The sequence below is a fragment of the Myotis daubentonii genome, chromosome 1 (assembly GCF_963259705.1).
Source record: "Myotis daubentonii chromosome 1, mMyoDau2.1, whole genome shotgun sequence".
NCBI classification, from domain to species: Eukaryota; Metazoa; Chordata; class Mammalia; order Chiroptera; family Vespertilionidae; genus Myotis; species Myotis daubentonii.
Genome location: NC_081840.1, coordinates 185,728,489 through 185,741,259, shown reverse-complemented (window position 1 = coordinate 185,741,259; position 12,771 = coordinate 185,728,489). Strand labels below are relative to the sequence as shown.

General features: G+C 39.3%; 1 protein-coding gene across 1 annotated transcript in view; it reads left to right on the top strand.

Moving 5' to 3' along the window:
• The window catches only part of BTC (betacellulin), a 51,791-nt gene that overhangs the window by 18,587 nt on the left and 20,433 nt on the right, over positions 1-12,771 (top strand). The window contains exon 2 of the mRNA XM_059668512.1: positions 7,875-7,973. Within this exon, the coding sequence (XP_059524495.1) occupies positions 7,875-7,973 (99 nt within the window). The remainder of the gene's footprint in view (positions 1-7,874; positions 7,974-12,771) is intronic.

Genomic DNA, 12,771 nt, shown 5'->3' with positions numbered 1-12,771 from the left:
TCACTTGAAGATGTTTCTCTTTCTGCTCCTGTATCATATTGATGTGCGTCAGGAGTCTGTCCTTAATCATATTTCTCTTCTCACATATATCTTTCTGAGAACCCTACTTTCATGGCATGAAATATCAGTTTCTTTTCCATTACTCCCTAATGTAGAAACTGTAGCTTTGCCTTCTCTCTAGAGTTCCAGGTCTAATATCCATTTACTATCTCCTAGATAAGCTACAGTTATTTCAAGTCTCAGAGTGTGCAAAGTAGAAATTCTCTCTCTATTCCTGTCTCCTCTCAGCCATTTTTGCCATTATAACAAAACTGGAGGCCCGGTGCACGAATTCATGCACCAGTAGGCCTGTGGAATCGGGCTGAAACCAGCTCTCCAACATCCCCCAAGGAGTCCTGGATTGAGAGAGGATACAGGCCAGGCCAAGGGACCCCACTGGTGCACAATCAGAGCTGGGGAGGGATGCAGGAGGTTGGCCAGCCAGGGAAGGACTATGGGAGGGCTCCAGGGCATGTCCAGCCCATCTCGCTCAGTCCTGATTGGCTGGACCCCAGCAAAAGCTAACCTACCAGTTGGAGTGTCCGCCCCCTTGTGGTCAGTGCATATCATAGCAAGCGGTTGAGTGGCCTTAGTATATCATTAGCATATTACGTTTTGATTGGTTGAACGGACCACCAGACACTTAGCATATTAAGCTTTTATTATATAGGATACCATAGACTGGGTAAGCAACAAACATTTCTCACAGTTCCGGAGGCTACAAATTTCAAAATGAAGGCACTAGCAGATTTAGGTAGGGTAGGGAGAGGGCCTGCTTTTTTATTTATAGACAGATATCTTCTCTCTGTGCTCATAAGGCCAAAGCAGCAAAGGGTTTCTCAGAGTCTCTATTATAAGGGCGCTAATCCCATTCATGAAGGCTCTATCCTCATGACCTAATCACCTCCTAACACCATCACAATGGGATTTATATTTCAAATCAGTTATATCCTCAACCCATTTGTCTTCTTTGCATACCTTATATCTGTGACAATCCAGACAGTCACTCAAGCCACAAACTCTGGCTCCCTTTTCGTCAATTCCCACCCTATCCTATTATTCACCAAATCCTTTATATTTTACTTTGTGAATATCTCTCATAATCGTTTCTTCTTCTCCATACCCAGTGACACCACTTTGAGTTATGTGTGTCTGATTCACCTGTATCATTAAAGTAACCTTTTCAAACTAAAAAAAAAGAAAAGATTTTCAATATGTTCAATGAACCCATTTTAGCTGCATAACAATTCACACTAATTAACTTGACTCTTAGGCCATGTGCTTCCTCCTTGCTCTCCAGCCTCCTGTTCCACCACAATCCCCATCTACCCTCCAGACAAGCTGGATATGTCGTATTATTTTTGGCAAGACTTTTTACAAATGTACCTTTTGGTTAGAATGTCCGGCCCAGCTGGCATTGCTCAGTGGTTGAGCATTTACCTACGAACCAGGAGGTCATGATTCAATTCCTGGTCAGAGCACATGCCCAGTAGGGGTTGTGCAGGAGGCAGCTGATCAATGATTCTCTCTCCTCGTTGATGTTTCTATCTATCTCTTCCTTCCTCTCTGAAATCTATCTATCTATCTATCTATCTATCTATCTATCTATCTACCTATCTATCTATCTCCAAGTTAATTACAATTTCATCCCTTTCTTAAAAATTCACTTTATTTTTAATAGTGTAATAAATATACATGAATTTTTAAAAAGTATATAGTGCTGAGAAGTGTATAGCAGCAACAGCAGATCATTGTACCATGCCTTCTTGCCTCTCTACCTGAGAAGCAGCCATTTTCAACTCTTTTAGGTATTTCTTCTGTGTTCACCTATGTATTTTTTTAAATATATTTTAATGATTTTTTTACAGAGAGGAAGGGAGAGAGATAGAGAGTTAGAAACATCGATGAGAGAGAAACATCGATCAGCTGCCTCCTGCACATCTCCTACTGGGGATGTGCCCGCAACCCAGGTACATGCCCTTGACCGGAATCGAACCTGGGACCTTTCAGTCCGCAGGCTGACGCTCTATCCACTGAGCCAAACCAGTTTCGGCCACCTATGTCTTGCTAAATAATTTACTTGTAATGCTATTTCTTGATTTGTCTAGTTTAGACTTTACTTGTTAGGTTTCTCTTCTCGCATACTTCCAATATAGTTACTAATGGGGTCATAATCAAAACATTTAAGAATTGGCAAAGCATAGACACTGATTAATCACGAGTTTTCTCACAATGGTGTATGTGGGCAAGTTACTGGCCCTGATTTTATGACAATTTTTTGTTATCAGTATTTACATTATTATTGCCATGTGAAGATTATCCATAGATAAATATACTATGATTATGTTATCTTGCTTACACAATTTTTATTTTATAGAAGTCATTAACTGATGCTAAAAAATAGTTATTCCCTCATGAAAAACTCACCGTAAATCCTCACGCTCTCTGTGAAGTCTTTGCTGCTGGGCAGAGCTTATTCTCCATCCTGTGTTATTCCTCTATTACCTCTGCTGTTGTGCTTATTACACTTTAAAGATTTGTGTGTCTTTCTTCATTATCAGAATGTGAGCTCCTTGAGGTTAGTGATAATTTCTGTTATCTTTAAACCTTCAGTGTCTTGCAGCTGTGCCAAACACATAGTGCTTAATATACGTATTGAATTTTGGATGAAACAGGAGTACCCTCTTTAAAGCAGCCTTCAGGATTGATTGGATGTTTTTGTGGGCATTTATCTAATTTCTGAGTCATTTCATACAGTTTACAAGCTGAAATTCCTGTCCAGGTCTAGGCAGTTCAAATGAACGAGTGTGGAAATCCTGATGGAGTCTGTGGCATTTAAAGGTGTCACCTACTACTTAGCTCCAGCCAGTTTTGCCATGAAGGAGTTTCAGAGCTATGTTGCCAGACTTTCTGCTTTTTTAGTGGAAGCAGAAAAATCCAGGTTTGATATGAATTGTTAACTACAGTGGACATACAATATTATATTCATTTCAGGTATATACCCTAGTGATTAGACATTATGTATCTTACTTATTTATTATTATCCTGATAAATCTCTTATCCATCTGGCATCATACATATTTATTAGAATATTATTGACTGTATGCCCTATGCTATACTTTATATCCCCATGACTTTCTGTTAATACCAATTTGTGCTTCTTAATCCCTTCCACCTTTTTCACAACCCCCCAATCCCCCTCACATCTGGAAAATATAAAAATGTTCTTTGTATCTATGAGTCTGTTTCTGTTCTGCTTGTTTGTTTGTTTTGTTTTTTTTAGACTCAATTGTTGATAGATATGTATCTATTGACATTTTATTGTTCATATTTTTATATATTTCTTTTCTTCTTCTTAAAGAAGACCCTTTAACATTGCATGTAATACTGGTTTGATGGTGATGAACTCCTTCAGCTTCTTTATATCTTGGAATCTCTTTATATGTCCTAAATGATTGCTTTGCTGGGGAGAGCAATCTTGGCTGTAGGTCCTTGTTTTTTATAACTTTTAATGTTTTTTTTTTGCCAGTCCTTTCTGACCTGCAATGTTTCTGTTAAGAAATTAACTGATAGTCTTATAGGAGCTCCCTTATAGGTAACTAACTGCTTTTCTCCTGCTGTTTTTAATATCCTCTCTTTGTCTTTAATGTTTCACATTTTAATTATGATATACCTTGGTGTGGGTATCTTTTGGTTCATCTTGTTGAGACTCTCTGTGTTTCCTGGACTTGTAGGTCTATTTCCTTCACCAAGTTAGGGAAGTTTTCCTTCATTATTTTATTAAATATGTTATCAATTTCTTGCTCTCTCTTGTCTGTCCTGCAGCCCCATGATGTAAATGTTTTTAATTTCTTCTTTGATCTCATTGGTAACCCAATCAATATTTAATAGCATGCTATTCAGCTTCCAGGTGCTTGAGTATTTTGGGTTGTTTTTATTGTAGTTTATTTCTAATATTATGCCATCATGGTCTGCGAAGATGCTTTTTATGATTTCAATCTTCTTGAATTTGGGGATACTTTGCTTGTGTCCCAATATATGGTCTATTTTTGAATATGTCTTATGAGCATTTGAGTAGAATGTATATTCCATGGCTTTGGGGTGAAGTGTTCTGAAGATGTCTATTAAGTCCATCTGATCTAGTGAGTCATTTAGGATTGCTGTATCTTTGCTGATTGTTTGTCTAGCGGACTTATCCAGTGATGTCAGTGGTGTATTTAAGTCCCCTACTATGATTGTGTTGTTGTCGATCTCTCCTTTGATATCTTCCAGGAGTTTTTTTATGAATTTGGGTGCTCCTGCATTGGGTGCATATATGTTTACCAGAGTTATATCTTCTTGTTGTATTGATCCCTTTAGTATTATGAAGTGGCCTTCCTTATCTCTTGCTATGGCCTTCACTTTGAGGTCTATTCTGTCCGATATAAGTATTGCTACCCCAGCTTTCTTTTCCTTTCCATTTGCCTGAAAGATATTTTTCCATCCCTTCACTTTCAGTCTGTGTGAGTCCCTTCTAATGAGGTGGGTTTCTTGTAGACAGCAGATGTATGGGTCATGTTTTTTTATCCATTCAGCCACTCGATGTCTTTTGGTTGGAGCATTTAGTCCGTTTACGTTTAAAGTTATTATTGAAAGGTACTTGTTTGTAGCCATTTCTTTTTTTGTGTGGCTGTTTTCTTTCTGAGCTTTTTATTTCTTCTTTTTACACCAGTCCCTTTAGCATTTCTTGCATTGCTGGCTTGGTGGTGATAAACTCCCTTAGTCTTTTTTTGTCTGTGAAGCTTCTTATTTCCCCTTCAATTTTGAATGATAGCCTTGCTGGATAGAGTATTCTTGGATTCAGTCCTTTGCTTTGCATCACTTTGTAAATTTCCGTCCATTCTTTTCTGTCCTGATGTGTTTCTGTTGAGAAGTCATTTGATAATCTAATGGGAGATCCCTTGTATGTAACTTTCCTTCTCTCTCTTGCAGCTTGTAAGATTCTCTCTTTGTCCTGAACATTTGCCATGGTAATTATGATGTGTCTTGGTGTGGGTCTTTTTGGGTTCACCTTGTTTGGGACTCTCTGGGCTTGTGTGACTTTTTTCTTCCCCACCTCAGGGAAATTTTCTGATATTATTTCTTCGAGTAAGTTTTCTAATCCTTGTTCCTCTTTCTGTTGTTCTGGCATCCCTATTATTCGTATGTTGTTTCGTTTCATGTTGTCCCAAAGCTCCCTTAGGCTCTCTTCCTGTCTTTTAATTTTTTTTCTCCAATTGCAGTACAGTTTGGGTGTGTTTTGCTTCCTTGTCTTCTAATTCACTAATTCGGTCCTCCGCTTCTCCTAGTCTACTGTTGATACTTTCAATGGTGTTTTTTATTGCAGCTATATCACTCTTCATTTCTTCTTGGGTCTTACTTAAGTTGTTGATTTTTTCATCTGTTTCTTCTAGCTTCTTGCATATGTTATTGATTTTTTCCTCCGTCCAGTTTATGAACTCTAGGACCCTTATTCTGAATTCTTTTTCTGTCATGTTGCATGCCTCTGTATCACTTAGCTGCTTTTCTGGCGAGTCCTCTTTTTATTTCCTTTGGGGGTTTCTTTGTCTACCCATGTTTGATCTCACTGACATATCTAGATGTTGAGTCTTTCAGTGGCTGCTCCCTTGGTGGCAGTGACTCCTTGGGCTGTGGTTGCTCTTTGGGCGGTTGTGGTAGCAGCTGCTTCTCAGTTGGCAGCAGCTCCTCTGGTGGGTGCTGTTCACAGCTGTGGTAGCTCTTCTGGCTGGTAGGGGGAGGTTTCACGTACAGCTGCTGTTCCTCAGACAGAGGGTGTGGTGCTCAGGAGGCTGCTGTTGTTTGGATCTGCTGCGTTGATTACAGGCACAAAATACAACACTAGAAGGCACCGCGTACCAGGCATCACTCTGTGTTGTTGCTGGGATTGATGTAAATGTTGATACACTTGAAATTGTCCTAGATGCTCCATCACTACCCTCCACTATTCACCAGAACTGGGTACTTGAGGTGTGTCTATGTACACCCACCTGTTATAGTTGAGCCTTGATTGCTGTTGGTACATAAATGGGATGGATTTATCCCTAGGCCAATCAGCTACAAGGACTGGATATGACCAGCGTGGAGGATCAGCTGTGCAGGGACCCACCCCATGGAGCAGAACTTACTTCAGCAGGGGTCTGGTGCATGTTGAGTGTACTCCTTGAGTATGTTGCTTGTGGAGCTGGTTGGAAAGTGGTGCTTTGATGTGGTCTGAAGCTGTCCACTGGGTGTGCTGGCTTCAGGGCCTTCCAGGAGGTGTAGGCTAAGGCCAGCAACCATCTGTTCTGCCTGGGGCCACCTGGCACAAGTACTGAGCAATCTGCAGATGGCTGTTATTTGTGCTGGGCTTGGAGGTACTCAGGAAAGGCTAACCTGAGAAGTAAGGCTGGCTGCTGCTAGTGCCAGGCCTGAGGCTACTTAGAGAGAGTACAGAGCGTGCTGAGATCAGATGCTGCTGCTTGTGTGAGAGATTTAAAAATCTCTCAAGAGTCCTAAGAATGAGCCAAGACAGGCCATTTCTATGGAAAAACCACTGGAATCAGCTTGGGCGTGCCAGTTGGTGGGACAGGGTCTTGGAATTACAATGGCATATGGATAGTGATAGGTTGATGGAGACTCAGATATGGCACCTGCCTTCTGGCTCTGTGGGGAGTGTCTCAAAAAAAGAGCAATGACCTTTGTCAACACCTAGATGCCAGACAATTCATTTCATCACAGTATGTCCCTGGTTCCTTTCAAGTTGCTGTACCTGCAAGCTCAGAGTGAGTAAGTCTGAGTAAGTTCATGTGTGGGCCCTTTCAGAGGAATGCCTTCTCACTCAGCCACTATCCCTACTGATTTTACAGCCAGAAGTTACTGGCACTTCTTTTCCCAGCACTGGAACCTTGGGCTGGGAGCCTGGTTGTGCAGCTGGGATCCCTCGATCCTCTGGGTAACGCCACAGCTGAGATTTCCTTCTCAATTTTTATCCACCACATGTGTGAGTGGGACTAGCTCATTTTATGCCCTGGCCCACCCTACCATTTATTTTTTTTTCTTCCTACCATTCTTAATATGGCTTCTTTGTATCCTTAGTTATAGGACTTCCATTCAACTAGATTTCAGGTGGTTCTGAATGATTGTTGTTTTGTAGTTTTGTTGTATTTTTGATGTGATTGTGGAAGAATGCAAGTACCATGTTTATCTACACTGCCACCTTTACTGAAAGCCTACTCAAGTTCTAATTTTAGACATTTTCAAATATATATATAAAAGTAGAGAGAACAGAATAGTGACTCTTGATATACCTACCACTCAGCTTCAACAATTATCAATTTGTTTCATGTAAACAAAGTTTTAAAATAATTCCTATAAATTGCATGTCTAGGCCACATCTTTCCAAGAGGAAGGAACTCAATAATTAATGCTTGAGGAACATTTGGTCTGTGTGGAATGGAGAAAGTACATTGCCATATGGTTCATCACCCATTCTCCCTGTAAACTCATTTATTAATTCATCCAGTGGCTAAGAACTCTATTTTCCGTTTATATGATAAGTTTATATCACAAATTATGGTCAAGTTTCCTTACTTAAGGTACATAGTTATGCTGGCTTGAAAATTCTGTCTTCTGCACTGAGCTTAGAAGAATGAGACATGCTGGCTTGTGTACACATCCCTCCCTGTAGGATAATGAATTAGAAATGGAAGCCACAGGCTTGTTATTTTTATAAATGGGTCATAATTTTGATAGAGTATTTCACATTGAGGAAATATTCAAGTCTTCATGTTTGTTTTGGTTCTGTTTTGAACTTGAAGGTCTAGTGATCCTCCACTGTGTTGTGGCAGATGGGAACTCAACCAGAAGTCCTGAGAATGATGGCCTTCTCTGTGGAGATGCCAGAGAAGACTGTGCAGGTAATACTTACAAGCAATGCATTTGTATTTCATCATCTTCATCTTCAATCTTGTTAAGTTTAGTTTTTTGATTACATAGTAATCATAAGACTAGGTAGTTGGTTTGTGGTTTTTTTTTTAGCACATACTCATATAGCAGGTACTGTGCTAAGTGCTTTACCTAAAGTAATTCATTCACTCCTCTCAAGAGCCCTATGAGCTGGATAATACTAAGTAACTTGGCAAAGGTTACACAGCTGGCAAAGAGTAAATCCAGGATTCACGTTCGGGCCTTTGTGATCCTAGTGCTTTCATTCTTTTTTTTTTTTTGAATCCTCACCCAAGGATATGTTTTTTGACTTTGGAGAGAGAGAGAGAGAGAGAGAGAGAGAGAGAGAGAGAGAGAGAGAGAGAGACATTGATGTAAAAGAAACATTGATCAGTTGCCTCCTGCACATACACCAAACCCTCAACCTAGATAGGTGTCCTGACCTGGAATCTAACCCACAGCCTTTTGGTGGATGGGAGGACACTCCAACCAACTGAGTGACCTGGTCAGAGCTAATCATGACACTACTTTAGTGTCACAGATGTGTGCTCCAGGCTCTGGCATGTGCTATCTTAGACTAGATTCATAAAAAGTTCCCATATTCTATTCAAATTATTTTTTTTCCTATTCCACAATTTAAAAGGTGTGAAAAAAGGCAATAATTTTTACATATTTCCCCCTGGAAATGCTTGAATTACTAGTCTTAAAATTATTAGTCTAAGGCAGGAGTCAAGCCTATAAAAGGCCAGATAATAATTATCTTAAGCTTTGTGGACCATGAGTCATTGCAACTACTCAATTCTGCACTTTTACTGTGGAAGCAGCCATAGACACTATGCAAATGAGTGTGGCCTTGGAAGTGTTCCAATAAAACTTTATTGAGAAATAGGCTGTGGGCCAGATTTAACCCTTGGACCATAGTTTGCTGACCCCTGGTCTAAGGTTCTGTCTACCCTTTATAGATTGTGTGGTATCTTCTACACTGGTTGTTTCTGATTTAAAACAAAACGCAGGCCAATTCCAAATGTAGGGTAGAATGGAGATGGACCTCCTGTTCCCTGGAAACTTCTGAGAGTGTGGTGACTTCAGGAAGTTGTAACTGAGCCAGGAACATGCTGAGCAAGTCATCCTGATGTGAGTCATCAATTCCAGCCCTATCTTCTTCTTTCTTCCTCACACTAGTGGGCGGTCTGGAGAATGTCTGTGGCATCCACCCGTGTCTTAGTTCCTGCTTGTGTGGTCTTGTCACCCATGTAGGGAGAAGGACAAGGTCACTTTATGTGTGTATGTGCTTTTCTTCAGTCAGGTTTCAAATGGCTTAAATGATGGCATTTTCACATTTCCTTTGGGAGATTATTCCATAACTTGATGATTGACAGTGTTAAACAACCTGCTTCATCATATCCTAAATGTATTTTCTTTTTTTTTTTTTATTGTAGGAAGAACATTTAACATGAGATCTACCCTTTTACAAATTTTTAAGTGAACAATACAGTATTGTTAACTGTAGGCATAATATTGTATAGCAGATATCTAGAAATGACTCATCTTGTATAACTGAAATTTTAATCCATGGACAAAAATTCCTCATTTTACCCTCTCCCCAGTCCCTAGCAATCACCATTCTAGTCTCTGCTTCCATAGATTTAATCATTTAGATACCAGATATCAGTGGAATCATGTAATATTTGCCCTTTGGTGACTGGCTTATTTCACTTAGCATAATGTACTCCAGGCTTACCCATGTTGTTGCATATTGAAGAATTCCCTTTAAAAAAAATAGAGGCCTGGCTGGTGTGGCTCAGTTGGTTGGGCATCATCCCCTGCACTGAAAGGTTACTGGTTTGATTACTGGTCAAGGCACATGACCAAGTTGCAGGTTTGATCCCTGGTTGGGTTGCTTACGGAGGAGACTAGTCAATGTTTCTCACATCAATATTTCTCTCTTTCTCTCTCCCTCTTCCTTCCTCTCTCTCTAAAATCAATAAAAACATATTTTAAAAATAAATAAATAAAATATTGAATGATATCCCATTTTATGTATATAATACAATTTCTTCATCCATTCATCTGTTGATGGATATTTAGGTTGTTTTTACATCTTGGCCATTGTGAATACTGCTGCAATAAGTGTGGGAGTACAGATATCACTTTGTTATACTGATTTTAATTCTTTTGGATTAATATCCAGAAACTGGATTGCTGGATCATATGTTTGATGTATTTTTAATTTTTTGAGGAAACTACATACTGTTTTTCATAGCAGCTAGAGAGGTTGCCTTTTTAGTCTGTTAAGTCTTTGTTTAGTATGGAGAAGATATTTAGTTTGTTTAAGGTTACACAGTAGGCAGAGTAGTCTGTGTAGAGGTCAAAAAATTAATTTTCTTCCCACCTTTTTAATGTCTTCTGTCTGGGCTAATAACCAAATTTACAAGAGACAGATTAACAGGAGAAAATAACCAAATTTAATTGCTATGGCAATTGAGGCTTATATGCCATTCTGGAGCTAAGGAAAAGAAAAAGGTTGAGGTTTGGGACTTCAAAGGGAAGGAAGGCAATTTGCATGAATATAGAAAAGCAAATGCGTAGTAAACAAATGTCTGCTGGGCCATCTTTCTCAATAGGACACAGAGAGGACTTGGATCAAGCAGGCCTGTTGGGTTCTTCCCTGTCTATCACTCACTAATCCATATTAAACTATGTTTAAACTGTGATGACATACATCTCCCTTCCTGGAACATGTCCTCTATCAAAATTCCTTTTAGGTGATAAAGAGGGAGGATCAAAAGTTCTTCCTGAGTCTGTATTTCCCTTAATTACCAGCTAAAAATCAATATCACAAGACCCATATTTTGGGACAGCAAAATTTTGCTTCTCCTCATGTAACATGAATTCAGGGAGACTGGCTCTAGAACAGCAGTTCTCAACCTGTGGGTTGCGACCCCTTTGGCAGTCGAATGACCCTTTCACAGGGGTCGCCTAAGACCATCCTGCATATCAGATATTTACATTACAATTCATAACAGTAGCCACATTACAGTTATGAAGTAGCAACGAAATAATTTTATGGTTGGGTCACAACATGAGGAACTGTATTTAAAGGGCCAGAAGGTTGAGAACCACTGCTCTAGAATGTGTTGTTAATCACGATGCTAAACTGCTAAAATCATGTGGGAAAATCAGAATGCTGAATATAGGAATGAAGGAAAGTTTGAAAAATAATAGCTTAAAGTCTAAATAAGGACCAACAGTTTTTGAGAAAGGAATTAATGAGGAACAGGAGCAGATTGTCTTTATTGACTAACCATGTGACCTTGGGCAAATCACTTAAGCTTTCAAAGATTCAGTTTTTAACTTGTAAAATGAAGAAGCAAATAAGATGATGTTTAGGAGCAGTTCTTACTTCTAAATGGCTTTATGAGTTTAAGCATTCCATGTTTAGTTTGTCACTTTCTATTTGGAGTGAGGAATTTATGCATTCCACCAATACTTATAGGCAACTATTATGCAGCAGGCTCTGTTCCAGATACCAAGAATGTAGCAATGCACACAATGGTCAAAGATGAAATCAGAGAGGTTATGGGAAAAAGAATTAATGGGCAGTGTAATATAGAGTCTTGTGGAGAAGGTTAAAGCCTTCAACTTTTACTCTGAGTGAGTTTTAATATCATCCATCTGGTTTCTGTGTATGCAGATTAACTAAAGGGACACAAACAGGAAGACTACCTACAGATGGTTGCCATGGAGACTACTTCCAGCTTAGAGATGATGTTGGGCTTAGATCAGGTTATTGGAGATAAAGGGACAATTCTGCAAATTCAACCAGTTGAATTTTCTGATGAATTAGATATAGAGTAAAAGAGAAAGAAGTTAAGATAACCCCAAAATTGTTGGCCTGAATAACAAAAAGAATGTAGATACGGATTTACTGACATGAGCAAAGACCTGAGTTGAAGAGGAAAACCAGGTGTTCCATTTTGGAAGTGTTAAGTTGCAATGCCAGTCAGATATCCAAGTGGAGATGTTAGCTGGGCAGTTGACATTGAGAAAAAAGATCTGGATGGAAACATAAATTTTGGAATTGTTATCTTAAAGGTGTTTCAAGCCAAGAAACACTGAGGGAGGAAGTGAGGAAAGGAGAAAAGATGAAAGAGCATTGAGGCCCAATTCATTGCAAAATTTAGAGGATGGAAGAGCTGAGAAAGAACCAGCAATGGAGAATGGGCAAAAGAGCCATCATAGGCATAAGAATTCCATAGTCTACTCTACACTCTTGAAAAACAAAAAGAAATACAAGTATTCCTCCTGTACATTGTTCTTTTCATTTGCCTCCCACCTATGAATAACTTTAAATATATGCAAACACATTCTCACTTCAACACTAGATTTGTTTTTTCTTCCTTGAGAGGTATAGAAATAAAAGGGCAGCTCTAAGTGATGGCCCACTCCTGTCAGGTCAGAATGGTTAGCACAGCCCTCAGGTTAAAAGACATGCTACAGGGTCTGATTAGCCCTCTGTACAAGCATATTCTGGCAGCACAGGAGGGGTGACAGCACATCTGTGAGATCTATTTTCTATGCTTCTTGTCTTGGAGCAAACTTTCACATTTCTATAGGAAATGGCATTGGATGTAAGACAAATGGGATTCCTCAATTACAATAAATGTCAAATTTTGCACTTGAAGGGCATCATGAGTTTACATTCCTCTCCTCAGGAAGATCATTACAAAGATAAGAAAAAATAACTAAAAATATATAACTTTCTTCCTC